Source organism: Rattus rattus, chromosome 17 (genome assembly GCF_011064425.1).
Source record: "Rattus rattus isolate New Zealand chromosome 17, Rrattus_CSIRO_v1, whole genome shotgun sequence".
Lineage (NCBI taxonomy): Eukaryota > Metazoa > Chordata > Mammalia > Rodentia > Muridae > Rattus > Rattus rattus.
In genome coordinates, this window is record NC_046170.1 from 19,153,110 (window position 1) to 19,162,758 (window position 9,649).

Consider the following 9,649-nt stretch of genomic DNA (forward strand, 5'->3'; position numbering starts at 1 on the left):
GGTTAACTGGGCCAAACATCCCCTCCTTCTAAACCTCTTAGTTGCTTAAGTTTAGCCAACTGGGCATCGGCTCTCTGGATGACTCTCGCTCCCCTACATCTAAGATGTGATCAGGCCAAGAGTGACCATCGACACTTGTAGCTAGGCTCTGTCAGGCTGTTGTAGATTTAAGGGACCCAGCAGCTCAATGCTCTAGGGAATGTGTCAGTTCTCCCTCAGGTTCCTATTGTGGAGCCACTGAGAAGACCAAAGCCAAAAGTCCTAATTATAAGGTCACCTGGGCTGGTGCTGGCGCTGGCACTGGCCACCGAGGCCCTGGCACTCTGGCTGGGTTTGACAAGCTGGTCTGTGCTTTCTTTTTTCTACCTCGGGCAGCAGCATGCCTCCTGCCAGGGGTCCTAGAAGACTGACCAGTCTGGTTTCATGGAAGGTAGAAGCATTGAGATGCCTGCCAGATTTGGGGGAGAGAAAAAAGGCTTACAGCTAGGACAGGGTCACAGCTCACGCTTTAAAACCTTCCTCCGCTGGAACGGTTCATGGGACACCTGCACCTTTGCTTTTCAGAAGCTTTTAAACATCACACTCCTGGACTCCACCTTAGTCCCCGTGCTGCTTTCTAAATTCCTGCAGCTTGTGAGTTGTAGGCTGGTCCCAGCGCACTGGGTGTGTTCTGACAGGACTGCTCTCCTGAACAGTACCGCCGTCGGCAGTCCCTTGCTGCCCACGTAGCCGAAGCGGCATTCAGTGAAATTGCTAACTGCCACTTGCAGAAGACCATCTGAGTGCCTGCTGCAGCTCCATCACTCGGATACACCTGATCCTGATGCTTTGAGAGGAAGGAAGACACCTGCTGCCCTGAGTCTCTATGACTGGTGCACAACAAGCCAGTCTGCCAAGGAGACGCTCTCTTGGTAGCTCTGAGCATACTGCAGTTGTTACTGATATTCCCGGTTATTCTGCTGCTGTCCTGGGAACATTGGGGAACAGTTACCGTCCATCTGCCTTTGCCCCTGCACACGAGGAACATAGCCAGTTGGCAGGAGAAAATGTGGAATATTGGCTCTCCCGTGTCTCAGGTTGGTCACCCGTATAATACTGCTCAGATACAGGGGGAAGAATAAAGACCTTGGTCTGAAGTTCAAAGAAGATCCACTCCCAGTGGCCCCTTGATACTCCACAGTGCCACTGGGTCTTCTTCCAATGCTTTGGACCAGAGTCACGTGAGCTATCCTGTTCATGGTCTCCTAGGCCTCCACAAAATAGAGAGCAAGGCCACCTGGTACCACTTGGGTGTGAGAGAGTTGCCCAGGGTTGTCGCAATTGGAAACTTGTACCGGGGTATCCTGGTGATCTGTAAACATGTAGTCCTGGCACCTGTGCGTTCTTCTGACGGCAGAAAAATGTGTCTTTCACTTCTGGCGGTGGTCTAGCTCTTTCATTCTGAAACCAGCTATGCAATCACAGACATTTGGCATCAACAGTGTTGTACCAGCTCATCTCTCCTGGTCGTGAGATCTGGATGAGGAGTTCGTTCAAACACTCGTTTACGTCTCATTAGTTCATCTTCGATAAATTTATGTCTCGGTTTTGATTTTTCTTTTTCTATATCCCATTCTTGCTTTGCTGCAGTTGTCTTCTTCTCCTTTCTTTTTGAAGACATGTCGGAATCCTCCAGTCTCAGACCTTGCTCACTGCAGGTGAGAGAAATGACGTTTTGTTCCTTATGGATTTCCCAGCATTGCTTTGGGGGTTTTGTAATATGTAATACTACCTTATTAGATATACCTGTCTCAAAATTCATTCCTTCACAATTCCATACGTATAGTTGTCATGAGCATGCGATCCCAGAAACAGAGACGAATACAAAATTGTCAAAATGTATTGAATAAAGATAAATTTACAAGGTTCACCAGTTTCAATGACAGCATGTGTCATATAATCTGCATATCATGGTGGTCTAGCTGAGGTAAATGCTGAGTCTGTTATGCCAATCTTAATTACTAACATTCGTTTTGTCTTGTATGTAAGACAGGATCTGTCCATATAGCCCTCGGTGTTCTGGAACTTACTATGTAGACCAGACTGGTCTCCCCTGATTACTAATCTTAACCCTCACATCCCATCGCACACAGCAAATCTGTCTATTTATCCAGGTGCATATATGTGAATTACTGAATGAATGTAAGTTTAAAAGGCTACATAGAGTTCAAAAGGTTTCAGAGGTGGGCAGAAAGTCTAAATTGATAAGATAATAGAGCAGGCCAACCCCAGGAGGGAAGTGCTTTGGAAGCTGCTAGAGTCAGGGTTAGCAAGCGAAGCTGTGAGGCAAAAGGCCTAACCAAGACTGGAGAGCAGGAAATGGGCCCAGGGCAGGAAACAGTGGGTCAAGTCCAGACTGGCAAACAAGTGGATGGACAAGCGGTCAAGTAGGCCACATCGGGTTGGGGATTTAGCTCAGTGGTAGAGCGCTTGCCTAGGAAGCGCAAGGCCCTGGGTTCAATCCCCAGCTCTGAAAAAAAGAAAAAAAAAAAAGTAGGCCACATCAACAGCAGAGGACCGAACTAATCCAAGGACAGTCAGGGAGTCCATGCTTGTCAGTCAAGTGAAGAGAGGTTGTGTGATGCTCTACCATCCTGGTGTCAAGTGTCTGTCACTTGTGGGGATCCGGGGGAGGGAGTTACGAGCTAAGCTTAGCCTGGCATGTCTGATAAGTTCTTGGGCCTGCTTGATTGAATGAGTTCCAACTCACCAATGGCTCCCTTTCTGTTCCCAGGATTAATCCATTTATCAGTCTGTACTGGGAGGGAATGGGCGGTGCCATTTCTGGGGTCCCCAGGGGCTGATGTCATTTTTCTCCCTCAAAATAAAGTCAAAATCTGACTGTAAAACAGAGTCTTCTGTGCTAAGGCTCAGCCTGGAAAACCACTTAGCGTGGGGCCTAGCCTCATCACAGTGTAATGGACTGATAATGGCGTTCTCCCCCGTTTTCCTCCCTCGTGCCTGGTGTTACTTTGGGTTTCCTAAAAAGCACTCCACTCTACGGTATTTACCTTCAGTGTGAGGATGTATGGACATGAGTGCCTGCGTGTAGAGGTCAGATGTCAAACCTTGAGTACTTTTCCTCCGGTGATGGCAGGGTTTTTACTGAGATCTGGGGTTCCAGACCAAGTGGTGTTGAAACGGGGCTACTTCGTAAAGCAATGGGTCTCGCTTTCAACACTTCCTGTGGACTTTCCCACATTCTTGCTGTTATCCCCACAGCTCCAAGTGTCCCCAGATTTCTTTTTTTCTCTAATACTCCCCCTTCTGTCTTTATGCATCTCCTCCTACCACAGCCCATCTATGAGAGACAACATGTCCTCTTTATCATTTTGGACCAAGCTTAGTTTACTTGAGAAGATCCCTGGCCCCATCCATTTTCCTGTGAAAACATGATTTTGTTCTTCGTAATGACTGGATGATACATCATCACATTTAGACATCACACTTCCTTCCTCTCCAGACTGTTGATGGGCACGTAAGCTGAGACCCTTCTGCGGCTGCTGTGATCTCTACCTCGGTGAGCACGCGTGTGCGAGCATCTCGATTGCATGCTGACCTGGGTTCCTCTGGGCACGTCGTCCCACGGGAAGTCCGAGGTCTGGATGAACATAGGTTTTGAGGCTGAATCTCTCTACAGAAGCCATTGTCATTCTCAGAAATTTAGGGGCTGGAGAAAAGTTTGTGCCTAGAGGCTCTGAGGTGGGGGCTTACTCTGGAGTGTTCTCTGAGTGTTCACGTACACGATCTGATCAAAACCACTCGGTAACACACACCTTGCTCTGCCCCAGAACAAAACTTCCCTGTCCTATCAGCTCCAACCAGGAGGGCCACACAACACTCGGGTGTAAACTGCAACTTTAACCCGACACGCTTCTCCCTGGAGCAATGTAAGGGGGTTCGGGAAATACACGTTGAGTGTTAACTGATCTGTTCATGTGGGAAGGGGACGGAGACCTGAGCCCTGCAGGCAATTACAAAGACACGGTCAGATGAAAATGTTCAGGTAGAAAAACAGCTAGTGACCGAGCTGAAGAAAACCTGGCCTATGTCACCTTCAAAGTATCGGACAAAAGTGTGTCACCACTGCAAACGTGAGTGACACTGAAACAGGTCACGGACATAGTAATTTTATGTATGTGTGTGTATGCATAGAGGTATGCATACATGTGTGTGCATATATGTGTATATATGTATATATCACATACCTATGCACATACACCTTGCCATCACTTGTTAAAGGAGAGCAGAGTGCAAGCATTCACTCATGCTCTCTTCTCTGTGTATGTGAGGAACACAACCGTGCATGTGGAGGCCAGAGGCTGACTCCCTTACAGCTCTCCACCTCATCTTCTAAGACCAGGTCTCTACCTGAATCCAGAGACCACCCACTGGCTAGACTGCCTGGCCAGAGCTTTCTCTGATTCCGTGTGTCTGGACGTACAGTTACAGACAGATGCCCCTGTGAATGACTGGGATCTGAACTCAGGCCCTTAGGCTTGTGCCGCTGAACCATCTTCCCGTCTTCCCAGGCCCATGTCATCTTCCTAAACTCCGTAAGAACCCGTCAGGGTTATACAGTGCCATCCTCTGTTTCCATGTGAGGGACCCGAAGCTTCATGAACAAATCCGATTCCTCTTGAATAGAGCAACCTGCCGAGAGTAAATAAGACCAGATTTCTAGCCCTGGTTTGTCTGATTCGGTAGTCACTGTAGTTTTCTTGGTACCAGGGTCAGCAACCAACAGCCCATGGACAAACCTACTGTGCCACTTCCGGGAGTGGCTTTTGCAGTTTTAAGTTGTTGAAAAGTAAAAAAAGAAAAAAAAAATGAAGAATGCCATTTTGTGCCTTGAAATCACATGAAATCCAAATTTCAGTGACCATCATTGTGAGGTTTTTTAATTTGTTTTTTGTTTTGTGTGAGTCAGGGTCTGTGTAGTCTTAAACTCTCTATACAGATAAGGATGACTCTGAAGTCCTGATTTACCTGCACCCCTCGCCCTAAATGCTGGAATTAAAGGCATGTACCACCACACCTAGCTCCTGTCGTACGGGGATTGAATCCAGGACATCAGGCTGCTAGGCAAGCACCATACCAGCTGAGCTACACCCCTAGCCCCACAAATAAGGCTTGATTGGCACACGGCCCATTTGTACCGTCTACAGCTGCTTTCCCAATATGTGAGAGTTTAGCAGTTGCTATAGAGACCAAGTGGCCAGTAAGCCTAATGTACTTTCTACTTTGCCTTTTAGAACAAAGTCTGTCAAGCTCTGTCACACACTATTTGGCCTCGTAACCAGTTGGTGGCAATTTTTTTTAAAAAAAAAATTAACAGATATTTACCCCTCCTGACTGCGGCTCTGAGTAGCGCTCTTGAGCATCTCTTCAGTCTTCCCCGTAGAGGTTCGACTTGGAGATGACTCAGTGGGTAAAGGGTCTGCCCAGCAAGGTTCAGATGCCAAGCACCCACAGCACAAGACGTGGTGGTACCGTGGCATGGCGGACACTGTCAGATCACTGAAGCTCACTGGGCAGACAGCCTAGGCACATCAACGAGCTGCAGGTTCAGCAAGAGATTATGTCTCCAGAATAAAGTGCTCCACTGAGAAAAGACACCAGCCAGACGTGGTGGTGCACACCTTTGATCCCAGCACTCAGAAAGCAGAGGCCAGCAGATCTCTGTGAGTTTGAGGCCAGCCTGGTCTACAGAGCTCCAGGACAGTCAGAGCTACACAGAGAGAAACCCTATCTCAAAAAATAAAATAAAAAAAAAATAACATTGACCTCTGACCTCCACGTGCACACACGCATGTGTGCAAACACAGACACTAGCAAGTACACTCACAACATATAACATGAATTCCCAAGTTTGTACCTCAAGAGCTCATTCATACGTTATCATGTTAGCAACTAAGTCATGATGTATTTGTTTTTTTTTACTTCTGTCCTTTTTTTTATTATTATTAATTCTGTTTGAATAGCTCATTTCTGGTGTCTCCTTCCAGTGCTTTCTGCTGCCTGCTTTCGCTTGACAGTCACTCTGCTGACCTGGCAACCCAACATCATTATGTAAAGCGTTCTGGGAATCTAACAGCCAGTTCCCAGCATCCTGAGTCTAGCCCCCAAGCACTATTCATAATGTCAATGTCATCACTCTGAGCCAATTGCGTTCCCACAATGCCCTTCAAGCAGTGAAGGAAAAAAAGCCTAGAGGAACAGCTACCCCACAGAACTCAAAGCTACAGTGGCCAGGTGCTTCTTGACTCCTAGAGTGACTTCCTGGTTGGCCCCCTTTGAGGTTTCCAGTGGTACCCCCCAGCTCGTGATGCTGTTGGGACACTACAGAGATTCATTAAACTAACGTAGCATAAGCTAGCACGCAGGCAGCCCTGGATTCAATCCCAGCATGGTATGAACTGGGTGTGGCAGTGCACACCTATAATTCCAGCACGCAGGGGTGGATGCAGGTGAATCAGGAATTCAGAGTCATCCTAGGTTATGATCACAGTATGTATGCTGGCCTTGTTCACAGAGGCCTGGGCTCAATCCCCAGCATCAAAATCCAGGCATGGCGGCACATACCTGTAATCCCAGAACTCAAGCGAGAAAGGGAGGGAGGAGAATTGGGAATACACAGGGTCATCTTAGACTACATAGCACCTACAAGGCCAGCCTGGAAAAGGAAGGAAGGAAGAAAGGAAAAGAGGAATGGGGGAGCGGGAGGGGACAGGGGGAGGGAGGGGAGGGATGGAGGGGGAGGGAGGGGGAGAGAGGGGAGGACGGATACTATTAACACTGCGGGCAGAATGTTCTTCTATGGACGATGAAGGAGAGCTTTCTTAGCCTGAATCAGCTTTTGTAGTTCGAAATTCTGTCTTCACGAGGTCTTCAGTGGTTGGTTTTCTTTTCCAATCACCAGCCTTAATCAAATCACCTTTCCATCAGGAAACTATTCCCTACCCTAAATACATGACCCACCCCTGAAAATGAATTATATTTCCCCATTGTCCCAGTCTCCCAGGTTCCCAGCCCACGGAGTGTTTTCTAGTATCCGACAAAGTCAAAGGAACTGTTCAAGTGCGCCATGAGTGGACCTGCTTTTCGGCCGGAGGGGGGTGTGCTTACGTTTTGACAAGCTTAGCTGGAAGGAAATGAGTTAGATCAGAAGCGGGCTTGGATTGAAACCATCTTGTCTGTGTGGCTGGGAGTTTTAGTTTTTAGATGCTTCCAGAAACAATACATAGGATCCTTGAGAGTGTCTTCCGTGGACGTTGTTTTTCAGCTTTCTCTGTGTGATCCCAAAATGAGAACACTGACGGCTCAGGTATATCATTCTAACCCCACATCTGGCCGAGCTGTCAGAGCAGCTGGTCCTGGGGTCGCAGGATCAGTCTGGAACATTCTCTATGAGACGCTTTTTGTTTTGTTTTGCTGTTTGGTGTTTGGTGGGTTGGTTTTGTTTTTATTTTTCAGACAGGGTTTCTCTGTGTATCCCTGGATGGAACTGGCTTTTTAGAGCAGGCTGGCCTTGAACTCATAGAGATCTCCCTGCCTCTGCCTCCTGAGCGCTGGGATTAAAGCTGTGTGACACCACCACAGAATAACATGATATAGATGATCTGTAATGAGACGGGGCAGCGTCCAAGTTCAAAATTCAAACAACTTGGACTTGTATTGTTCTAAGTTCCCATCTGGGCTTCATGAGACAAACACACAAACAAACAAGCAAAACAACAACAACAACAACAACAACAACAACAGCAACAACAAGCATGAAGTCTTGAGCTCAGAGCCTCAGGACGCACATAGAGGCCGACGTGGTGGTGACTACACAGACAGTCAGTTTGGCTGGCCAGCCAGTCTTGCTAATCATGATGTCCCAAGTTCAGTGGAGAGACCCTGTGTCAAAAAAAATAAGTGGAGAGCAATCGAGGAAGACGCCTGAACTTGACCTGTTGCCTTCACAAGCAGCCACGCGTGTCTGTACTCACACGTGTGTTAACATATATGTGGGGGGCAGGGCATCCCCAAGGAAAAGAAAGGGAAAACATCTGTCTAGTTCGGGAAGGAGCTGAGTCAGTGCTTGCCAGCAAGCTTCACTGAAGCCTGAGAGCGTGTAGCAACCTGATTTTTTTCTTTTAAAAACGCACACAGCAAGTTTTATCCAAAGATCTCAACGTATTCTGCAAAAGAAAAATTGCCTAACATTCCCTTGGGCGGGGGGAGGGGGTGTCAAGCATCTGGATATTGCCCGTGCCTTCAAGCCAGGGCTCTAAGCTCTGTACTACTGACACCAGGCTCTGGGGAATTATTTCGTCATGCCGGTCATGGGGACTGTCCTGTGCCATGAGGGCTGTCTGGTAGCATTCCAGACGTCTCTCCACTAACTGCACATTTTGGTTTGTGATAAACAAAAGTGTCTCCAAACATGGCCAAAGATCCTCAGAGATCTGGCAGGGACAAAAGGAGCCAAGTTTGAGAGTTGGCGTTCTCTGTGAACACCGGGACACGCAAAGCCATTAATAATTCTATTTCACAGGCCCAGTTAAATATCAGTCTCGAGACTGCAAAAACAAAATTATGGCTCCCATGTCTGTGTATAACCACTGCTCCTCCCTGCCGCAGTGGGAGCTCCTCTCTGTGACCATGCCTAAGCTCTCATTCGCTCCCGAGGCTGGGTGATTCTGAGAAGACAGCCAGAAGTACTTGCCAGCACCCTCGTGCTGCTGGGGACTCAGGTGAGATGTATCTGTCTGATCATCCCTAGTCCCTCAGGAATGACTATGTGGACTCTGAGCCTCCATTCTCTCTGACACATGAGGTGAATAAAGAGTCACACTGTCTGATTCATGGTCCACCCTCTTCAGCTCAGAGCTTCTTCTTAAGTTGTACATTAGATTTGCAGGACAGGATGCCGCAGGATGAGAGAACCAGGGGTGGGGGAGACTTCACAGAGCCGAGAGATGCTTTTCGATTCTTCAGTCTGTCAACCATTATATTCGCTTGTCTGTTTATTTGCGGAACATTTTTGAAAATGCTTGCAGCCTGCTCACGTGCTAACTGATTAACCTAAAGATGAACTGATTAACAGAAGATTCCATTTGCAAAGAGTTCTTTTCTATTGGAAATGTCCATGCTTGTCTCTCGATGGCTGTCAGGCGCCTGTCCCTCCCTCTCCGTGATTCTCATCAGCTTGTGAACCTGATGAACCCTCCATGAGTCACTGAAAGCCGGCAGAGATTAGCTTGAGCAATAAACCACCTCTGGCATTTTGGGAATAGAGACAGGTGCAGACACACTCTCTCTGTCTCTCTGTTTCTCCCTCTCTGTCTCCCGCTTCCTCTCCCCCTCCCCCTCCCCACTCACCCTCTCTCCCGCCATCCCTCCGTCCCTCTCCACTGGCAGAAAAACTAATGTATATGCATTCTGAGGCACAAGGCAATCAGGGATTTAAAGGGAAGCAGGTGGTTTTGACATTCACATTTTTTGGTCCCATGATATTTCAAAGAATTAGGTTTTCATCTATACTGTCCCCAAGGTGTGTACGCCTGGGTTGGGGAAATGATATGTAGCAGAAGGTGCTCTAAATTTAGGACCAAAACATATG

At 47.7% G+C, this 9,649-nt stretch overlaps 1 protein-coding gene across 1 annotated transcript; it reads right to left on the minus strand.

Annotated features, from left to right (window-relative positions):
• Nucleotides 1–987: 987 nt before the first annotated feature.
• Nucleotides 988–9,423, minus strand: Cphxl (cytoplasmic polyadenylated homeobox like). The gene is given in 7 exon segments (XM_032888142.1): nt 988–1,124; nt 1,127–1,217; nt 1,314–1,409; nt 1,411–1,455; nt 1,457–1,594; nt 1,596–1,646; nt 9,409–9,423. Coding segments are annotated over 7 exon segments (573 nt in total).
• Between the last annotated feature and the right edge of the window lie 226 nt (nt 9,424–9,649).